Source organism: Nelumbo lutea, chromosome 7, assembly GCF_056320005.1.
Source record: "Nelumbo lutea isolate HS-2025 chromosome 7, American lotus-T2T, whole genome shotgun sequence".
In the NCBI taxonomy this organism is placed as follows: Eukaryota; Viridiplantae; Streptophyta; class Magnoliopsida; order Proteales; family Nelumbonaceae; genus Nelumbo; species Nelumbo lutea.
In genome coordinates this window covers 60583351-60606230 of record NC_142690.1, presented here as the reverse complement: position 1 = coordinate 60606230, position 22880 = coordinate 60583351, and the positions used below count along the sequence as shown (strand labels likewise).

At 38.8% G+C, this 22880-nt stretch overlaps 1 protein-coding gene across 7 annotated transcripts in view; it reads right to left on the bottom strand.

The window, feature by feature from the left end:
- The window catches only part of PNG1 (peptide-N-glycanase 1), a 71349-nt gene extending 48961 nt beyond the window's left edge, over positions 1-22388 (bottom strand). For 6 of the 7 annotated variants that reach the window (XM_088954798.1, XM_088954793.1, XM_088954794.1 and 3 more), the window contains exons 1-9: positions 22233-22388; positions 22095-22148; positions 21822-21992; positions 21620-21718; positions 21422-21508; positions 10372-10454; positions 4895-5008; positions 2896-2950; positions 2701-2787 (exon numbers count right to left, since the gene is read on the bottom strand). In XM_088954798.1, the coding sequence (XP_088810924.1) occupies positions 2701-2787; positions 2896-2950; positions 4895-5008; positions 10372-10454; positions 21422-21508; positions 21620-21718; positions 21822-21992; positions 22095-22148; positions 22233-22310 (828 nt within the window). In that variant the 5' untranslated portion in view covers positions 22311-22388. The remainder of the gene's footprint in view (positions 1-2700; positions 2788-2895; positions 2951-4894; positions 5009-10371; positions 10455-21421; positions 21509-21619; positions 21719-21821; positions 21993-22094; positions 22149-22232) is intronic. The other variant, XM_088954796.1, reaches the window with a different exon arrangement.
- Positions 22389-22880: the final 492 nt, after the last annotated feature.

The window sequence follows — 22880 nt, the reverse complement described above, 5'->3', positions numbered from 1 at the left end:
TCTACTCAGCAAGGCACAAGTGCAAGAGACTTTTCTGCCTCCTGGTGGAACAAGAGGATGATGAGGATGAACCCCCTTCATTGGAACCCGATCCAGGAGGGCTAAATCCTTCCACCTATCCTGGATTCCCTTGATTGAACTCCAAGACACATATCCAGATTTCAAGCTTGAGGACAAGCTCGTAGTCCAAGAGGGGAGTAATGTTATGGACGCATTCGTGGGGAAGAAGTACCGCCGCCGGCAGCAGCAGTAACGTGGGACCCTCATCAGATTATCTAGCTAGCCACAGTTCATCTTACCTTATCCTTATCTTATCTACTTTCTTACTCTTATCTTATCTGTAAGCAATTTAGTTAGTCTTATCTAGGAGTCTTATCTATCTTATCTGTAAGTAGTTTAGTTAGTCTTATCTAGGAGTCTTATCTATCTTATCTGTAAGCAGTTTAGTTATCAAGGAGTCTTCCTACAAGGAGGACTCTTACCTCTTGTAATCTCCTATTTAAGGAGCTGAAATTATTGAATAAAGATATCAAATTTCCAGTCAAGAAAGAGAGTAAAAGGAGAGTTCGGTGATCTTTTGGACAAATCACCCTCTAGGATGCCAAGATAGGTTCAGCTAGGAAGGGGAGGAACAAGGGAAAACAGGAGCTTTTCCCCGTGGACCGACCCGTGACGCGATCCTATTCCCGGGCCCATAACACCTAAGATCCCCCAAATAAATGGCATTCCCATTTAAGTTAGTGTGGAAAGACAATGTTCCTGTGAAGAGTGATCTGCAGCCTTCCAGGACCTCAATTGCAAGGTGCTTCAAAAAAAAAAAAAAAGGCACAAGAATTAACAAAGGTGTGCACCTTAGCTGAGCGCAAAGTGCATCAGGAGCACTAGGCACGCACATGTTCAAAGGGGCTATGCCTGGGCCTAGGCAAGGAATCACTGGATACAATTGAATGAATCCTCTGATCCACAATCACCATCTATCTCCAAACTCACTTCTAAGCAATTAGAATTTGACATATGATCTGCCTTCCATGAATGAAAGCCCTTTGGTTTTTTGAAATCAGATTTGGGAGTGCCTCAATCCTCAAAGAGAGAACCTCTGCAATTATTTTATAAAGACTTCCTAGTTCCCACCAAGCTTATGGGCCTAAGGTCTCTTGGATGAGATGAATCTATTGTCTTTGGTATAAGAGCTATAAAGTAGCATTCCCTAGATTTATCTTCCCTCTTTGATAGGACTCCTCAAAGGCCTCCAAAAGCTCCTCCTTTATTATGTCCCAGCACTCTTAAAAGAAAGTCATAGAATAACCATCCATCTACCCATGGGGAATACAAATTTAATTTTATCCAACTAGAATGGTTTCTACAAGAATACAGCTTTGACACTCAATAGACAAGGCCAATCTAGTGTTTCCATTAGGTATTTGGGGCGGGGTGGGGGTTGAATATTGTAAATCAACTTAAGTGGTCCACAAAAATCCTGTTAATCTCCTTTTCTTGTTCAATCACATCATCATTAAACACTAATTTAGATATCAGATTCTTCTTTTTCTTCCCATTTTCCAGAATGTGAAAGAATTTTGAATTGCCATTTTTTTTATATTCTTGAATTGTCATCCCCTTGTTTAAGCCATTTACATCTCAACATTTGCCTCCAACTCATTTCCCCCCTTGTCAAAATAAGGTCAAATTCATCTTTACCTTTTCTCAAAAAATCTTTCAACCTCCATCTCAAACTACTCTCTTTAGCTGATGCTTGCTTTGAGACCTTCTTGTCAAGTTCCTTTATTTGCACAATAATCTCTACTTTTCTTTCCTCCACTCTCCTAAACACTTCTTTATTCCATTCCTTAATCTTACTTTTAGCTTGGAATGTTTTTATGAAATTTATATCCCTTCCACCTCCCCTCCACCATCTGTTCACACTGCCAAGGGAAATGATATGAGCTACCCACATATTTTCAAGTCAATACAGAAAGGGTCCACAAAAAACACTTCGGTCATCTGACATGATAGCAGTGGTTTAAGATTGGACTAGGCAAAGATTTACAAATAACTCAGACCAATGATCCTCCAATCAGTTGAGAATAAAAAACTGTCTAACTTGGATAAAATGTGATGTTCTTGGAAATTAAACCATGTGAAGTTAGATGGGAAAAGTTCCTTAAGCTCAATATGTAAGCAAGCTGGTTATAGTTAACATCTATGCTTAGTTTGAGGGGGAGTGTTGACAAGATATGCTTGTAATTGAGCTAGGTATTTGGGTTATTTGTTTCTTCTTTATTGATTGCTCAACATTTTTAGGTTTTGGGCCTTTATTTCTTTTTCTTATTTCAGCTGTTCTATCGTGGCTATACTTGTAATTCTCTCTTTTATTTCAGCAGTGACTATATAAGACAGTGGAAGAGCACAGCAATTAGGTGTTTTCACCCAACTAACTTCTTCTTTCCTCTTCTCCGTCCATACTTTTTGTTAGTTCATTTCCGGATTATTGCTGAATTTAGCTCAGTCTATTAAGTATTTGTTGCTTGTTTATAAGACAAGGTGCATAAAACCCACTACATTTTAATAAGCCACTTAAAATACACAGAAACACACACACACACACAGAGTAAAAGAGTTCTGAGCTTAGATAAGGGAGGTAATAATAAAAGAATAAGCTAAGGCTTTATAAAGTAAAGGTAAAAGAATAAATTGACCTACCAGACGAGCCTCATAACCAAAAGCTCGACAATAGAGTGTAAAGCAATTAGCCCACTCTCCACATCGTCCTCTCCTTGTTTCTACAAGCTGTATAATAGGACAGAAATGATGCGGATCATGAAATAAAGCTTCTCTACCAAAAAAAGTAGACATAAATAACTTCATTGCGTCCACCAGAAAACAAAAACAAAGTACCTTCAGTGGATCATTATACCGTGGGAAACGAGTGACTCTTGAGCAGTTAGTGCACCTGGTTGTTGTCATAAAACTAAACTAAGACATATGGCATAAAAAAAGCAAAAAAAAAAAGAGCCAGGTACAATAATAAATGGGGAGAAAGGAATCAGCATTCCAATGCATAATGATAATTGTTTAAACCTACTCAGAAAATAAACAGGAAAAACAAGAAGAGAAGAAAGAAGAAAGGAAAAGGTGAAATTTCCCTGCTGATCCACATAGTTGTTTTTGTTATGCATCTTCTTTCTCTCTATTCTCCCCACCCCCCACCCCACCCCAATCACAAAATGTGGATTTCCCTGTAAAAGATATTTGACTAGGCCCTGATCCTCCAAAAGAATAAATTTATGATATTTGGAAATTGTAAAAGTCAGGAAATTTTTCTAAAAACATGGAATTAGTTAATAAACCTTCCTTCAAGGAATCATTAGAAAAGTATAATCGCACATTTAAGGCTCAAAAAACCATAGCAAGCAACTTATGAATAAAATAACAGCAGCCCAGTGCATGAGGCTCCCGCCAATGTGGGGTCTGGGGAAGGACAGATATCACAGCCTTACCCCTGCACATACAGAGAGGCTGTTTCCAAGATTTGAACCCTTGTCACCAAGGTCGCAATGGAGCAACCCAACCCGCGCCAAGGCCCAACCTCTTACAAATCAAATAAGGGAAAATATTTAATAGGTATCTCTCTCTGTCTCCCTTTTGGTCTTTTAGCCATCTTCTCTTCATTACATTTGTTATTTACTTTTGTCTTTTAGTTAGTATACACTTTGATTAGTTTTTTTATAGTAAAATAAAATTTATTAAAAGAAAAAATAGAGTACAAGAAAGGTGACCAGAAGTATACTTTGATTAGTTTGAGAAGTCTCTTTTTCAGTCATGTGCCTTCTTTTTCTTTTGAATTATAGTGAACTTTTAATTGAATTTCATCAAAATAGAAAGCCAATCATCCAATCACCAAACCTATATCTGTTCTTCTAGGAAAATATTTTTTAAAAAGTTATAATGGTTTTAATGAAATATCAAAAAGCTTCTAATAATATTCTAAAACTTTAAACCTTAAATATATACTCTATTAGGGATGATCATGGACCAAGCCTGAGCTGGGTCTGGGCCAATGTAGATCTGGGCCGAGCCAGGCCTGAGAAATATGGCTGCATGGGCCCAAAAATTTCCAGGCCAGGTCATGCAGGCATAGGCTGAGATAATCAACCCTATAGTCTATCAATGAAATCTGAAATATCAACAAAACATTGGCACCATATTGGAGATATTAGGGAAAAAAGATTCTTGGAAAATTCTGTATTGCCACCTACCAAAATGGGGAAATTCCACCACATCTTGCCGATACTGCAACAATGGGTGATGCCCCTTTGGCTCTCTCACTCCAATACACCCAACAAAAATTCCATAAACTCCAGTTGACTGATCCAAAAAATCCTATCTGAAACTGGGATCTAATGCCATTTTACCGAGACTAAAACTCCTCCAAGGTTCAGAGCATCCAACCTGAAACCATGAAGCTCAAAGGAGAAAACAATGGATCAGACTTAGAGGAATGTCTAGAATGATCAACCCCCACCTCCAAAGTGTTTTATGTTTATCAAGGAGAGGTTTGCATGCATGACTACAGAAATGACCCTCTGAGATATGGGAAAAAAAGAAAGATGCATATGATAGTGTTATATCTGTACAGCCCCTCTTTTCACAAGATAACCCTTCCCAAACCTTCTATAGTCAAATCTATCAATTGCGTGAAAGAAACCATACACAAAACCTTCATTTTTCTAACAATTTGTGCAAATGATCAAATGGACAGCCTCATAAAAAACAAGGATACACAACAAGGAAACTCAAAGAAGGCAAGCAGTTGATCATTCCCAAGTAGAGGAAGGAAATACATGTTTCAACAAGACTATCAAAAGGATGAAATTAACATGTCATTTAATCATACCCATAAATCTCAACTCGAGATGCTCCAAATCGAAGCTCTAAAGGAAGTGGGGTACCCATGCCTCGGCTTGTTGTTTCACTACCGCAACCATCACAAGAAGGTGAATTAACCCATCTGCAATATAATAGCAAAAAAGGACATAGAGAGACAAGATTCAGTTCACTAACAAGATAGGATAGAACTGACATCAGATGCCACCTGCCACAATAGACAACTATTTTAGAAGTTGGAACCTAGACAATTGATTAATATAAAAGGGACTAAATCACCAGTAAACAGCATAACCATGGGCAGTATCGGCAATCTGTAATCCAAGATATTATACGTCTAAGGAACACAAACAATACAAAATCAAATATGTAAAGAAAATATTGAAAAACTACAGGCCCATTTGGCACGTCTTTCCGCACGGTCTTTCGGCTGTTTACAAGCCGGGAAGACCGATTTCCGGTCTATTCCCGTTTGGATCGCAGAAGATCTAGCCGCCAAAAGACGGAGTGCCGAAAAGATGCGAGAAGCCCATTTTGGGCTGATTTCGGGAAGCTTCAAATGAAGCTTTCCGCGTCTTTCACGTTTTATTCTCATGTAGAAAGACATGGAAAGACACACGGAAAGACGTGTGTCTGCCAAACGTGCTTCGGGCTGCTCAGATTTTCATGCAAAAGCTCAATGCGCCTTTTGCATGTCAGAGCTACCAGAAGATCTTCCCAAAAAGACATGCCAAACGGGCCCTATATCATTTAGAAAAATGTATCTTTAACGATAATTAAGTGTTCTCATGTCCCTGATTTGATCATTCTTTTTTTTGTTGTAACTGATAAGATTTATTAATTATGAGTAAAAGAATAAAATTGGTATTAGTTATTAATTACAAGCACTTGACCAGCAACCAAAATGCAGTTTTCCCTCACAAGGAAGTCTGGTTAACCAAATCCCTTCCAAAGTTGCATTTCTGATGTGGTCTGTGGTGTTAGACATATGTCTCACTAGATATACTCTCACTAAGTGGGAAACGAAGGAAATTATGGAGTACTGTACCTGCAGCAGCCACTTGGCACATCTGGAAGGAGAGGAATCAGAGAATATTTCAGGTGCAATGTTGTTCAGTTGATGAGTTACTCAAGAAGATTATAGAAACTATTCACTCTTGATTTGCTGAAATGGATCATTTCAGTAACATATGGTTACCACTACACCCCTTGCATCCCTGAAAACACCTCCAACCCCTGATATTCCCAGGTTACCCGAAGAGCCCCCATCAAAGTTTAGCTTCATTCTATTATTTGGAGGAGATTTCCATTCTATAGAAATTTTGTTTTTCACCATGGCGGAGTATGCTACTTCTTTCCAATTTCTTAAAATACCATTTAATGAGACCAATTGGAAAAGATTCCACTGTTTTTACCTGTTTGTCCTGTAGCTATAGTAGTTCGAACCAGGAGAAGAGCAAAATAAGAAGAAGAAGAAGAAGAAAACAGTCGAATCTGATAGCCTAAACCCTATCAGTCGACCCTAATATGGATTAGCCTCTAATTAGTAGTACAAAGACTAAACTGCCCCCACTTAAGTATGGGACAGGAAGTCTCTATTAAAACTGTCACATAAGCACATAACTTAACAGAAATAAAATGACTAATCTACCCTTATTCAGCTAGCTCTAACACTCCCCATCAAGCTAGAGAATATATGTCATATAATCCCAGCTTGTTACATATATAGTTCACTCTCCCTGAGCTTAAGCCTTTTGTAAACAAATCTGCCCATTGATCACCGAGCCCACATGTTCTATGCTTATCTCTCCAGTAAGGACCTTCTCCCTCACAAAGTGGCAATCAATTTCTATGTGCTTTGTTCTCTCATGAAAAACAGGGTTAGATGAGATGTGGAGTGCAGCTTGATTGCCACAGTACAATTTCATAGGTCTATCTATGGAGAACCCAATTTCTTGTAGGAGATTCCTCAGCCATACTAATTCACATGTAGTGTGTGTCATGGCTCTGCATTCGGCTTTAACACTACTCCTTGCCACAACCGTCTACTTCTTACTCTTCCATGTCATCCTTGAACAATCATCAATAAAAGTGACAAAATACTTGTAACCATTATAAGACTCTATTTTAATCGGACCCCAAACATCTGAATGAACCAAAGCAAAAGGACTCAACATACGACTATCAACTCCAGGACTAAAGGGAACCCGACGATGTTTCCCATACTAACACGATTCACATTATAAAGACAACAAATGACTCAAAGACAGAACCAGTATCTTGAGTGCCTTGAGAGATGGATGTCCTATTCGACAATGCCACTATAGAGGAGTGAGTGAAGTCTGAAGTGCAACTGACGATCCACCACCATCAAGGTAATTCAATCCACCAGCCTCATGCCCCCACCAATCTTCTTCCCCGTCTTGAGATCTTGAAAAACACAAAAGGAAGGGAAAAATGTAATAGAGCAATTAAGAGTCTTGGTTAATTTACTAACAAACATAAGATTGAATGGAAACTTAGGGACATTTAGAACAGATGATAAAGAAAGAGAAGCCGTGTCAACATTACCAACACCACAGATGAGAGAAGAGGAACCATTGGCAAGGGTAACAATTTGAGATGTGGAAGTTTCAGAGAAAGAAGAGAGCACACCTGGAGTCCCAGTCATGTGATCAAAGGCTCCATAGTCAATAATCCAGGGAGAGGGTTTGGATGCTAGACAAACTATACCTGAGTGGGCAAGGGTGGCTATAGTATGTTGTGAAGTAGCCTAGAGGAACCTCTCATACTCATCACGTGATACACTCACCATCTTCTTCCCGAAAACAGATGTAGATCTGGAAGGTGTTAGATATGCCTGTTGGTTATCATTGACATCAACCCCACCAGCTATTGCATGATTGGACCATGTAGAAGGAGGGCCATGGAGATCATAACAAAAATTCACCGAATGTCCGTCCCTGCCACAATGGGTACACTTCCTTGTAGAGTTACTTTTTCCTTTACCACAGCCTCCCCCTGAGTCATGACCACCACCACGACCTCCTCGGAAGGCATGTCCTCCCCCTCTAAGATCACGTCCACCTCCTAAGGCTATCACAAATGTTGATCTGTCAGACTGTGGGGGATTCTCTGTAAGTCCCAAAGAAATCCTACGAAGCTGTGCAAAAACTTCCTCAAGTGTAGAAAGAGTAGAGCCTCCCAATATTTGGGCCCTAACTGGTTCATATTCTGACTTCAACCCCACTAAGAACCTAGTTACATCTAGTCGTTCCCTCTGTTGTTGCTGAACCTTAACATTTGGAGTGAGGGGATGATAGACATTGAGTTCATTTCTGAGGTTCTTCATACTGGCATAGTACTCTTCTAGGGTTTTATTCCCTTGCTGCAGATCGAAATACTCCTGATAGAGCTGATATACCCTTGTAGTATTATCCTGCCCAAAATAAAGCTTATTGGCATGTTCCCATATGTCCTTAGCTATATCTAAGAACATAAAGTTGGCACTTATTTTGGGTTCCATACTATTCCATAACCATGTCATGATTTGGGCATCTTCCCGTTCCCAGTCATCAAACCTTGAAGAGTCAGCTGGTGGTTTATCTTCCTTCACATGCTTCACTTTCCTCTTTGCCTTGAGAAAAACTTCCACTGACTTGGGCCATGGTACATAGTTCTCACCATTAAGTTTAACTGAAGTCATCTGCACACCCAAATGGTCAGAGGAATCACCACACTAGGTTTCTTATCACTACAACCATCTCCAGTTGCTGCCATGATGCTCTTCCAATGCTACCTCTAATCTGAATTCCCAGTCGCCAACTAAGTACTGCTGTCAGGAGTTTGATGTTCCAGACACTACAGCAGTCCCCAAACATAGATGATAGGCTCGCAACCAGTCACAATCAATCAGTCTCCAAACACAGTTGATAGGTACACACTTTTGCCCTTGTTCACACCACTACTGATTTCACAAAACCATGAATCACTAACATTAATGCAGCAACTCACTGACCACATACAAGCCTTCTTGAAGCTGCTCAATAGAGATTGAGCATCACAAGCACCATCACACAACCATAGTTGTCACACATGGTATAGATCTGTCTGACCTTTTCAGAGGGCACTACAAGTCCAAAGAAAACATCAACTACTGCCACTGCAGTAACCTGTCATTCAATTCAGGTCACTTGTGACCAACAAAGGCTTCAAAACAACTACAAACCCACATAAAAGGGTCAAACATACCCTTACACCACTCGGCCACTGTAAACATAACCTGTTCTTGGACCTTTTTCCAAGAACCAAGGCTACAAACAACCTAGTTCTCTAGGTTCTGATCAGTCCAAGCAGATTTTGAAGGCTTTCAACCAGAAATACCAACAGCACAAAAAAAAAAAGGTAACCAACCTCCGATGGAGAGCTCCAGTCAACCATCCACTTCTGAAGTTGTTTTTTTTTTCTTGAAAAACAGTCAAGTTCTGCGCAGAGGAAGAAGGACTGAAGTATTCTCAGGCCTAGGTCGAATCTATGTTCTCCATTTTTAGCCCAGAAAGAAGAAAGAAAAAAAATATGAGGTCACGAACAAAGAGGAGCAGGGGAGGAGATTTAGAGAGCAACGTCCAGCTCTGATACCATGTTTGTCCTGTAGCTACAGTAGTTCGAACCAGAAAAAGAAGAAGAAGAAGAAGAGAACAGTCGAATCTGATAGCCTAAACCCTATCAGTCAACCCTAATATGGATTAGCCTCTAATTAGTAGTACAAAGACTAAACTGACCCCACTTAAGTATGGGACAGGAAGTCTCTATTAAAACTGCCACATAAGCACATAACTTAACAGAAATAAAATGATTAATCTACCCTTATTTGGCTAGCTCTAACATTACCCAATGAGCAACCTTAACTTTTATGCTATCCACAATGCCTTCCTTGGATCTGCAGCTTTCATTGATTATCCTTTCATTTCTTTCCGCCCATATTGCCCAATGCAAATATGAGGGGAGAGATTATTGGGCCTTCTTTTTTGGAGCATATCACAAGCATTAATCTTTCCAAGGAAGACTTCCCAGCAAAAGGCTTCAATTTTGGATGGGGGGTTTGTAAACACATATGTTTTGGTTGGAACATGGTAGGGGTCTGCAAACACATATAAAGATATTTTGGTTCTAATTTATGGCCAATGCTGAAAATTGGTTTTAAAGATACATAAAATGCACTTTTTTAAATGTTATATATAGTATAGGTGTGAGAGTAGCTGAACTTCTGTCAAGGTGTTTATCAGAAATTCTTATTTTCATTGATAAAGTTCTCTTTTAAGATTTAATTTATTATTAAAAAAGGAAAACACATAAGAATGCTAGTAGAATAAAAGCATAACATTATCCATGAAGAATAAAAATGCATTTTCATTGGAAGACAAATACATAATATTTAGTCCAGCTAAAAAATTCGTAATAGGAAAAGACTCAAATAATGAACAGCACCTGAAAGATTGTTTAAACCAAAACAGCAATTGCAGCAGGAAGGCATGATCTTGTTCAATTTTGGAAGGTTTAAAGTTCCCCTCCTAAAAAACATCAAAGTAGATTTTAGAAAATTCACTTAAAAAGACAAGTCAGAAAAATAAATTCCAAAAGAGAAAACATTTTTTACATAATTTCTGGTTCAAGCTCATTGGCATAATTTGACAAAAAGATGGTATACATCCTTTAATAATTGAATCAACATAATCGGAATAATTACATGTAAGGTACAGTCCACACAAACAAGAACTCTGTGAAGATTCACAAAAAGAGTAGCAGAATGAGATGCGTATTGGAAATAATGCAACCAAGGAAGATAAAGGAGTCGAACCTTGCAGAACTACCCTAACAACCTAAGTAATCTCCATGAGGTTTTCCAGAGCTGAATATTGGTAAAATTGTTACTATATACAAATCCAGTAACTCGTATAACAAAATGAATCCTTCAGCTAAGTTATGATTCATAAGAAGGCCCATACTTGGAGTAGTAGAATAAGATTTTTTTTGGTCTATTTCCAGATTGCTATGGAAATGGAATTGGGAGGTGGAATTGATAAACCAGTTCCATCAGTTCCCACTGGCCCAGATACTGCCATTTGGGTCCATTTCTGAAGTAGAGCGGAATTAGATAATATAGAACCTTTCAATTTTGAATTTTTGAGGAAATGGAAAAATGTGGAATAAAAAATATCACTGGGGATTAGTCATTTTGAGTTCTAATTGAGTGAATGTGGAAGAGGTGATTGACTTCAGCAATAAAAAGGCTTAAAAATAATGGCTGTTAATGGAAATTTAAGACGGAAGAAGCTACTGTAGAGGGGAGGAAGAAAGAAGAAGAAAAAAGAACACATGAATGGAGAGAAACTACTCGAAAGGGCTGTAGAGATTCATCACTATCTTTTATATTAACTAAATCACCATCATCATCAATCATCCAAGCCTTATCCCAACTATATGGGGTCAACTACATGAATCCTGTTTTGCTATTCTGTGTTGTTTAATGTCATATCATTGTTAAATTGTGAGCGCTCAAATTGTTTCTTACTGCTTCAACCCATCTCCTTCTTGGTCTACCCCTAGCCTTTCTACCCCCTTCAACTCAGGAGAGAAGGACTTGTTTGCAAATTGAACTTAGAAAAGGCTTATGATCTGGTGGACTGGAACTTTTTAATAGAGGTGATGCAAAAACGTGGTTTTGGGGAGAAATGGTGCAATTGGGTGTTTGGCTGTATTCGGTCTTCCCACTATTCTATTCTTGTTAATGAAGTGGTGAAAGACTTCTTCCTAGCTTGTAGAGGGTTAAGGCAATGTGATCCTCTCTCACCTTTTCTTTTTACCTTACTAGCAGATTTTTTTAGTAGACTCCTCTCTAAGGCTGATAAGGAAGATGAGATTAGGGGTTGGAGAGTTGGAGGAAATAATGTTCTAATTACGGACCTTCAGTTTGCAGATGATATCATAATTTTTTTGTGAAGGGGGAGATACTAAGAAGATGAGGAATTTAAAAGAACTTATCAAGAAATTTGAAAGGATCTCAAATTTGAAAATAAATTTAGACAAGAGTTGCCTAGCAGGGAATAATTTGGAGGGGAATGCCTTAAGTGTGCTAGCAGAGTGCTTAGAGTGTCCTATCACCCCTTGGCCTTTAACCTACTTGGGTCTTCATTTAGGAGCCAACTCTAAGGAGAGCAGATTCTAGAACCCAATTTTAGAGAGATGTGAAAGGAGACTGGCTGCTTGGAGGAGAAACTAAATTTCCTTAGGAGGTAGGATTACTCTAATAAGACTGGTCTTGGATAACCTACCAATTTACTTCCTCTCTGTCTTTAGAATTCCGCCAAGGGAAGAAAAGAAATTAGAGAAAATCATGAGGAACTTCCTTTGGGAACCAGGTGAGGCTAGAAGAAACCACCTAATCAAATGGGAGATTGTATGTAGAAGTATGAAAGCCAGTGGTTTAGGTATTGGGAATGTGAGAAAGAAGAATATGGCTCTTTTGGGGAAGTGGTCATGGAGATGGCCTTTAGAGAGGGAGAATTTGTGGCACAAGGTGGTGGATAGTATTCATATTAAGTTGGAGAATGGCTTGGATGCTGATGTACAAATTGGACTACTTTGGAAGCACCTTGGAAAGCAATCCATAGCTTTCGCCATCAATTCCTCAGGATTGTCAGGTATGATGCTTGTTCAAGGACTCAAATCCGGTTTTGGGAAGACTTGTGGGTTGGTGACCGGCCTTTTAAGGGACTTATTTTCTTCTTTGCATTCCTTTTCCGTATATAAAAATGAGATGATCTCAAAGTTTTTAACACCTCCTATTTTGCCTTTGGATCATTATTGGGATTTTGGGTTTCGAAGGGGATTGAGGGATGAAGATATCATTTTCTTGTCAGAGCTTTTCCTTCTTGATAAAGTCTGCCTAGAGCCTTCTAAACCAGATAAGAGTTTAGTGTCCAAGTTCTAAAGGTTTATTTTCTTGTGCCTCTTTTCCAGTCCCCTACCCTTTCATTCTTTCCTTATTAAGGAAGTTTGGTGTCAGTCGGTTCCCCCCAAAATTATGGTTTTTTGTTGGAAAGTGGCTTATGGGGTGAAAAACTGAATCAATCAACCCCACCCCAAGAGCTAGGAAATATGTATATATATATATATATATATATATATATATATATATATATATATATAAAATATAAGATATTTACAGAGAAGTCTTTACATGACTAAAGAAGAAAATAACAAAAAGGAAAATACAATACAATAGGGACTAAAGAATATGATACATCATTGGGACTCTTCACAATTTGGACCCTATGGGAAGAACGAAATGCAAGAATCTTTCAAGAGAAGGAAAGAAGCAAACAACAGATTTTGGACCGTGTAATGACCAAGGTAACACACTGTCTACTAACTCTGGATTTATTTATATAGTTCTCCTTTGATGATATTTGGAGGAATTGGGTTTCAGTGGCATCTAGTTCAGTGTAGAAGATTAAAACAAGGTTGGTGTGGACACCTCCTCTTGAAGGTTTTCTGGAATTAAACTTTGATGGCAGCAATCAAGGCAACCAAGGTCCTTCGGGAATTGGAGGAGTCGTAAGAAATAAAGAAGGGTTCATACTAGCACTTTACTCAAGACTGGGGGGATTGAAGACTCTTTAAAGCCTGAACTGTTTGCAGTCTTAGAAGGTGTTCAGATTGCAAAAGACTTGAACTTGGAGAACTTGGTAATTGAAGGAGACTCCAAGGTGGTGGAAGTTTGGATAAGAGATCCAAACTCGGTGATTTGGTGTTATAGAAATGAAATGAAGAAGTTTTAGTGGTTAACACAGCAGATGAGTCTAAGTATACAGTGGGTGGGAAGGGAGGCTAATGCACTGGTTGATTCATTAGCTAAGCAAGGGGTAATTAGGGATCAGTTGTATTGGGCACAATTGTAAATTGTAATTCTGTACTAGCTCTGATCTAACAGTGAGGCTGCATCTAATGCCTCCCTTTGGGATGCTTGTAACAATGCCTATCATGATGAATTTCCATGAAATTTAATGATCTTTTACTTATCAATAAAAAAAAATATGATCGCTTCTTCTAATGGATGCTGTCAGTGATCTTCTATGCACGACACTTTTGTATTAACTAAATAATAAAAAATAAAATTACATTACCCTTAGTTGGGAGACTGCAAAAAAACAATAATGAAGGATGCCTATGGGCCTACTTGAATAAGATTAAATCAGAAAATAGTTGCTTTCTGGTTCAATTCAGTGGAAAAGTGAAGAAAGAAAGGTCATGAATAGAAGAAGAGAGAGAAGAGAAGAAGAAAGAGAGAAGAAAGGGTTCGGCTGAATTAATTTTCTAGCCGCCCACTAAATCTTATTTATATTGTGATCTTTACAATGACTGTAGTTACTTTAATACCCTTACTTAAAAATAAAAGAAAACAAACAAGGCCCAACCGGCCCAACTACCATAACTGAAAAGTAAATAAATAAACAGAAAATATAAAGTGTCGGGCTGGAACCCCACACACACTAATAGTCTATCAGCTATCTCTACACTCCCCCCTCAGGTTGGGAATAGATATTTGTCATACCCAACTTGCGTAAATCTGTCTCCAACCTGATTTTTGTGACTGCTTTAGTAAAGAGATCTGCCAGCTACATGTCAGAGGTATCATAGGGAAGACACACTTGAGATGCAACTCTCTCTCGGATAAAATGTCTGTCCACCTCGATATGTTTAGTCCCGTAATGTTGCATTGGGTTGTGGGCAATGTTAATTGCTGCTTGATTATCACAATACAGCATCAGAGGTTTCTCATAGTCAATTCCTAGTTCATCAAGCAAGGATTTCAGCCATAACACTTCTGCAACACCATTGGCCATAGACCTGAATTCAGCTTCTGCACTGGAGCGAGCAACAGCATTTTGTTTCTTGCTTCTCCAAGAAACAAGGTTCCCCCCTACAAATGCACAATACCCAGAGGTAGATCTTCTGTCATCAATGGATCCAGCCCAATCAGCATCTGTATATACCTCTATCTTCATGTGACCACTATTCTTGAAAAGTATGCCTCTCCCTGGGCATCACTTCAAGTAAACAAGTATCCTTTCCACCGCAAGAAGGTGAGTGGTCCTAGGAGAATGCATATACTGACAGCATATGAAATGTCTGGTCGTGTTAGGTACAGGTAAAGAAGTTTCCCAACCAACCTTTGATACATAGTCCTGTCCTCAAGAGGTTCTCCAACTTCTGCACTTATATTATGGTTCAACTCAATGGGTGTGTCAGTAGGCTTTACTCCTAACTTTCCAGTTTCTTCCAATAAATCAATGACATACTTTCTTTAAGAGATAAAAATGTCATGCTTAGATCGAGCTACCTCAATTCCCAGGAAATAGTGCAGTTCTCCCAAGTCCTTCACTTCAAATTCTTTGTGAGGATTCTACTTAAGAGAGTATCTCACTAATATCACTTCCCGTCACCACAATGTCGTCCACATAGACAGCAAGTAAGGTCAAGGAGGAGTCTGTCTTCTTAAAAAAGAGAATGTGATCTGACTGAGCTTGCATGTAACCAAACTTTTCCAAGGTCAGTCTAAACCTATCAAACCAAGCTCTTGGAGATTGTTCCAGCCCATACAAAGCCTTCTTTAGTCGACAAACTTTCTTTTCTGCTTCTATATTGTAAAAACCGGGGGGTAACTCCATGTACACCTCTTCCTGCAAACCTCCATTTAGAAAAGCATTCTTGATGTCCATCTGAAGCAGTGGCCAAGAGAAGTTTAAAGCCATAGAAAGTAGGACTCTGATAGTGTTCATCTTGGCAACAGGTGCAAAGGTTTCCATATAGTCTATGCCATAAGTTTGTGTGAATCCCTTTGCAACCAATCTGGCCTTATATCTCTCTACAGAACCATCAGCATTATATTTCACTGTAAACATCCATCTGCATCCAACAGGTTTCTTCCTCTCAAGATGGTCAACTAGTTCCCATGTATTGTTCTTAACAAGTGCATCCATCTCTACTTTCATCGCTTCCTTCCACTCAGGTATCAAAAGAACTTCTTGCACTATTCCGGGTATAGGAATGGTAGCAATAGATGCCAGGAAGGATTTGTAGGATTCTGAGAGATGATCATAAGAGAGAAATTGGAAGATACAATGAGCAATAGATGAAGTACAACAGCACTTCCCTTTACGAATTGCAATTGGGAGATCAAGGTCATCTGAAGGAGGAGGCTGAAGCTCAATAGTGTTAGGTAATGGAACTTCTGGGATAGGTAATGGAACTTCTGACAACCCTCTTCACGGCACTCCCCCTCAATAACTGGGATAGGTAATGGAACTTCTGGGGCTGAAATCCCTTCCTCACAACTCTCCCCCTAAGGAGAAACCCTATGATAGTAGGGCATATCCTCAAAAAAGGTGACATCCATGGACACAAAACGCCTCCTCGAAACAGGCTCATAACAGCAATACCCCTTTTGATTTTGTGCATACCCAAGGAAAATACATTTAGCAACTTTGGGATCAAATTTGGAGCGGTGAGGTCCAAGGATTTGAACAAAAAAAATAAACCTAAAAGTTTTAAGGGGAATAGTGAATAAGTCATTTTCTGGAGGTTGAATGGTGTTTTCATGTCTAGAACCCATGAAGGAATTCGATTAATAAGGTAAACAACAATACGGATTGCATCCCCCCAGAAGCATACAGGAACATTAGAGTTGAGCATGATGCTTCTGGCTACTTCCAAAATATGTTTGTTTTTTCTCTCAGCAACCCCATTCTGTTGAGGTGTACGAGGACAAGTGCTCTGATGAATAACTCCATGATCTAGGAGATATGATGCCAAGGGTTTTGCAAAGTATTCCTCGGCATTACCAAATCTGAGAGTTTTGATCTTGATTTCAAATTGGGTCAGTACCATCTGATGGAAAGCTTAGGTCAGAAAATGGACCTCATCTCGAGAGTGCATAAGGTAAACCCACGAGAAATGGGTATAATCATCAACAAATAACAATAAGTATCTGTAACCCCCCATAGCAGGAATATGATATGGCCCCAAAACATCTGTATGCACAATTTCAAAAGGAATATTGCTTCTTTTATTGCTCAAAGAATAAGTTGATCTATAATGTTTTGCAAGTTCACAGCTTTCACACCTCAAACTAGACACTTGGACTGACTCAAACAAATTTGGAAATAGACTCTTCAAAAACCCAAAAGACAAATGACTTAATATGTTATGCCAAAGCATAATATGACCCAAAGACTGAAAAACAAACAATCTCCCAACTTCACTCTCCTTCCCCTATGGATGCTCAAGCAGGTAGACTCCATTCGTCTCACAGCCAATCCCAATCACCTTCCTTGTTTCCAGATCCTAAAAAACACAACGGTCAGGAAAAAAGGTCACTGAATAGTTTTGATTCTTAGTAATACTACTAACTGAAAGCAAGCTAGCACTAACCTTAGGGACATGCAAAACTAAGGGCAAGGAGATGGCATCAGACAGTCTGATGTCTCCCTTGCCAGAAATAGGTACAAGAAAGCCATCAACAATAGATACTTTGTCTCTGCCAAAGGATAAACAATAGGTGGTAAAAAATGTGGACAAACTAGTCATATGGTCAGAAGCACCTGAATCTATTACCCAGAAGGGTCTAGTGTTACCTGGGGCTGAAGTATGATATGTTGTAGCTCTTGTACCCGAGGAAGCAAAGGCTGAAGTAGGATTGGTAGGAGTAGCAGTTGAAGGCTGAGATGAAGACCCAAAAATACCAGTTTCATTCTCTAATTGTGTCAAAGCAGCCCGGACAGCAGGTAAGGCATCTAGAGATGTGGTTCTTGTATTGAAAGACGATGCATTGTCAGTGGTGGCTACCACATTAGCATTTCCCCTCTTACTTTTTAGTCTAGTTGGAACAAGATGAGGGTGCGACTTCCAACAAGTGTCCCTAGTATGTTTCAGCTTCTTACAATGATCACAAAATATCTCCTTTTTATCTTCCTTCTTTATTTCCAGCTTCATTTCCTTTTCCTTCTCTCTCCCAAATTTTTGTTTTGTTGCTACTAGGGTTGATTCCATGGGCTGGAACTGTAACATCACCTTTCTCCTACTCTCTTCACTGCGCACTAGTGAAGAGGCCTGAGACAATGTCACACTCTCCCTGGTAAGTAGTTGTCTTACATTGTCAAAATATTAATTCAGACCTGCTAGGAACTCAAAAACTCTGTTTGTTTCAATCAGCTTGCTATAAGTAGTTGCATCTCTTTGACTCTCCCATTCAATGGTTTCCAAATGGTCAATTTCATGCCACAGAGATTTCAAAGTGGCAAAGTAAACGGAGACTGGCTTCTCCCCCTACTTGAGATTACTCACTTCACACTTCAGTTCATAAGCCCTAGCAACATTAAGGGGTTGGGAGTAGGTCTCTTTCATATTATCCCAAATTTCCTTAACTGTTTTAGCCCATAAATAATTTCAGCTAATGTGGGACTACATTGAATTGTACAACCATGTCATCACCAAATAGTTCTCTTGAACCCATTTGGCATGTGATGTGTCTTCCTTGGCTGGTTTCTTTATATCCCCAGTCACATAGCCTAATTTGCCTCTACCTCCAATAGCCATCACGGCTGATTGGGCCCACTCCAAGTAATTTGTTCCATCAAACCTAACAGTATTAATCTGAAAAGAACTTTTAGTCAAACTTCCAGCCCCCAACAAACCTTCCCCTTGAGTCTTTAATTCACTTCCAACCTTCTCCATTTTAAAGAAGATGTTAACAGTCACTACTTCAAACAAAAAGGGCTTGAACTCCTTTTATGCAAAAGAAACTTCCTTTTATGCAAAAAGGACTCTGCTGATTCAGAAATCACTCACAGTGAGGACTTCTCATTTAGAAATCAGTCACAGGCGAGAATCACCACCAAGAAACACTTCTCAGTCAAGAATAATCACCCAGAAACCAATTTCAGATTACTAATCACTTCCAAGAAACACTCCTCAGTCGAGAATAATCACCCAGAAACCAAATTCAGATTACTATAGTTGTCCAAGAATCAACCACAGTCACAGAATAATTCTGGGAGCAAGAACTGACCATGGGGTTTCAAAAAACCTAGAGAAAATAACAAGGATAACAGAGATCTGTCAAAAAACCCTAAAGAAACAAGCAAGGGAGACAGAAATCTGATAACCACAGCTTCCAAAGAGGTTTAAACTGTTCTTTTTAAAGGTCGGTCTTAATAAAGATGAGTTCTTTTGCAAAAAAAAGGTTGATCGCCACCTTCAATCTCCAGTTTAAGCCCTAATCTTTGACTTACCTAACTTCTCTGATCCTTCCTGGTCACTGGGCACTCTTCAAAGGTCATGCAATCCCTTGGGCACAACTCAAGACTCCAGTGATCCTCCAAGAATCAGGCGATGATGCAAAGCTTCAGATTCAGTAAGTTCTCATGTTGCCAACTGGATTAGGCTCACATGAGAGCCCTAAACTGTCCAAGTTTTGGCTCTGATACCAACTTGAATACAATAAAATCAGAAAATAGTTGTTTTCTGGTTCAATTTAGTAGAAAAGTGAAAAAAGAAAGGTCACGAATAGAAGAAGAGAGAGAAGAGAAGAAGAAAGAGAGAAGAAAGGGTTCAGCTGAATTAATTTTCTAGTTGCCCACTAAATCTTATTTAAATTGTGATGTTTACAATGACTGTAGTTACTTTAATACCCTTACTTAAAAATAAAAGAAAACAAACAAGGCCCAACCGGCCCAACTACCATAACTGAAAAGTAAATAAATAAACAGCAAATATAAAGTGTGGGGCTGGAACCCCACACATACTAATAGTCTATCAGCTATCTCTACAGACCTCAATAACAAGACACCCTAACAGTCCACTAACGAAAACATAATTAACTAGTAAAATAATAAAATAGCAGGCCCAGTAAACACGATAGAATATAAGCCAACATATTAAGAGGAATTAAATTCCATTTCTACCTCCACAATCCAAATTCATCCCTAAGGAAATGTCACAAGAAACAAAGATGAAGGAATATCATAGCATAGAACCATATTCTAATGACCAAACTAACGAGGCACAGGCATCTTGTGGCCAGAAAATAAAGAGATAAACTAAAAGCCTAAAAAATAAGAAAGGATGTGCAAAAAGAGGAATTCCTACCATGTTTTACCATATCTTGTAAAAATTTTAAGAAAGTGGGCTACTATTGTCCACGATTCCATTATGCACTTGATCATAAGAGTGTGGAAAAGGTTTTAATGCCAGCTGCCAACCTGATGCAACTCCCTCCTTTATTTGGGCTTGGGACCAGTGGTGTAAGACAAGCTCACATTGGTAGAGTTATATTATGTACTTGACCAATACATCAAAAGCCTTTAAGACTGTTGGAAGGTGTCAGGCTGAGCTGTTTAACCTTTAGGATCATAACATACCATCATGCTTCCAGAACCGAAATCTTGGTGGTTCTCACTTTGGAGGCAGGTAGTTCTTTCCCTCTTGCAGCTCTCACTCTGTTCCAGGTGGCCCTTCTCCCAAGTAGCCTTTTCTATGATTCAAACCTAGGACATGGGGTAGGCTCTAATACCAATTGTTACATACTTGACCAATATGCTAAAGGCCTCAACATTATTGGGGGACAATTTAAGCCATTCCAGTGATTTAGGACTAAATCTCATAAAAATTAATAATTTTTTTCCAGTTTTTTATGGGGAACAATGATGTCCCATGGCATGCTGTTATGCTTCCTGAGTCCTTACCAATAACATGAAATTGAACTGATAAATTTTACAAACCTAGCCTAAACAAATATTCTTGGCACAGTCACCTAGTGAATTCTAGAAATCCTCATCTTCCCAAATTGCTCTCTGCGGCACAAAAAGAATTTAGCTGGAGTTGCAGGGACAATCCAAAATGGGTTCTGTGTCCATGTAAAGCTTTCAATCATAATTGTATACTCCTAGTTCTGACTAACCATATATTGGACTTATTGGATAGCACCATTCATAGGAAACCAAATTTTACATGAAACAATACAACAGTCCAACTTCAGTACTCCTTTTAATGGTCAAATTCACCCCCCTCCCCCCGTCCCCCAAAAAAAGGAAAGAAAGAAAGAAAGGTTTCCCCTAACATCTGTAGAGGTTATAATACCTCCAAACTGTTTATCTCATAGGATCTATATTTGGCTAACATTTCTCTTATGTCATGTCGCTTCTTCTTCATCGAAGTGCTCAGTCTATTTATCACATTACATCATGATCAAAATTTAAGATCTATATTTGGCAAACACTTCTCTTATTTCATGTTGCTTCTTCTTCATTGAATTAATCAGTTTATTTATCACATTACATCATGTCTACTTCAAGACATTTATTATATCAAAATAGAATTTTATTTCAAATATGTGTGTTTGATATGGTTCTCTACCGCATAACCAAAGCAACTAGGAGAATTCAGAAATTATCACAGCGAAGCAATCAGTGCGCACTACCTTCGCTAAGGAAAGCAATGCTTTCTCCTCGAGTTCATCAATTGGAACACTCTTACGAGCCGCCTCCTGACGAATTGGATCTTCATACTACATCAATCATACCCACATGGCCACATAAAGGCCGTTAAATTCTCAGGAAAAAAATATAACATAAAAAAATAAGAATCAAATTCATATGCACCATGAAATCAAGATTACCATAAGAACTTGCGTCACGTGAGGCCGAATCCTCTCCTCGAACTCTTTCCCACTATTGCCGGCACGAAATTGCTGGTAAAAGAGGGCCTCCTCCTCCGCCTAACAACAAGAAAAATCCAAAATCATCAAATTGACCTATAACCAAACACCCTTTCCTCAATGATTCTATCTTATTCTAAGAGCTCCATCACAATGTACTTGCCTGCAACATCCGAGCCAATTCCTCATCTGATTTCGTTAATGAATTGACCTCCGTCACAGCCGGTGCCGATGAACTTTCTTCCCCTTCAGTCATCGATACTACTCGAAGCTTATCAGTAACTGAATTGAGATCGGAATCTCCAATTATGAGCAAATTCTCGCCTCCATAGATCTTTTCGGGATTCAGAAACAATTGTCATGATCATCAATGAAGAACAAAACCACGATGAGAGATGAGAAAAGGGAAGTTTCAACTAAAAATAAAATGTTAAACCTTTTGTTCGTCTGGTGGTATTGAGGTAAGAGAGAAAATCTGGAATTTGAAAACCTACAAAAAAAAAACAGAACAAAGTGAGTTTCAGAGAGAGGGAGAAAAAGGATACAGAGAATGAGAGAATTGTAAGACAGAGACTTCGAAGCCATCGTCAGTATCGTAGTCGACGTCGAAGTCAGAGCCATCATGGTGAACAAGGAACTTGCGAGCTACCATTTTTCTTGCGTGTTGTTTGGTTTGGTCGGAGTCGGATTCTTGGGCGTTTCATTCCTTTCATTTGCCGCTTCTTATGTACGTTGACGTCTAGTCTCCGACGACTTTTGTAAAAGAAAGATCAAATTACATTTTGCCACCCATCTTTCAAAATATTACATATTACCGCTCTACATTGACTCGCTGCCTTTAGATTCCAACACCTTTGTCACTACCGTGTAAACAATAAAGGTTAAATTACTAAGCATGTTAAAGCACGGCATCTCTTGTTATATTTTAGTTTTTCTGAAATTTTAATGTTTCCCGTTTTACTCTTTTCTCTTTATTTTTATCTAATACTTTATTGTATTTTCAGTAATTTTCTTTTTTATATGTTTTTTATTTTTTATTTTTCTTCATTTTTGTTGCATTTCCTATGTATTTTACAATTTCCTGTTCTTCTTTTATTTTTCATAAGATGATATAAGAGCAGTTACGGGGTTTTAAAAACTTTTAAATGCACACACGTGATAGTCGTATGAAAATCTTTGGAGGGCACGGAGGCGAGTCAGAATCCGCTCATTCTCAAAGCAT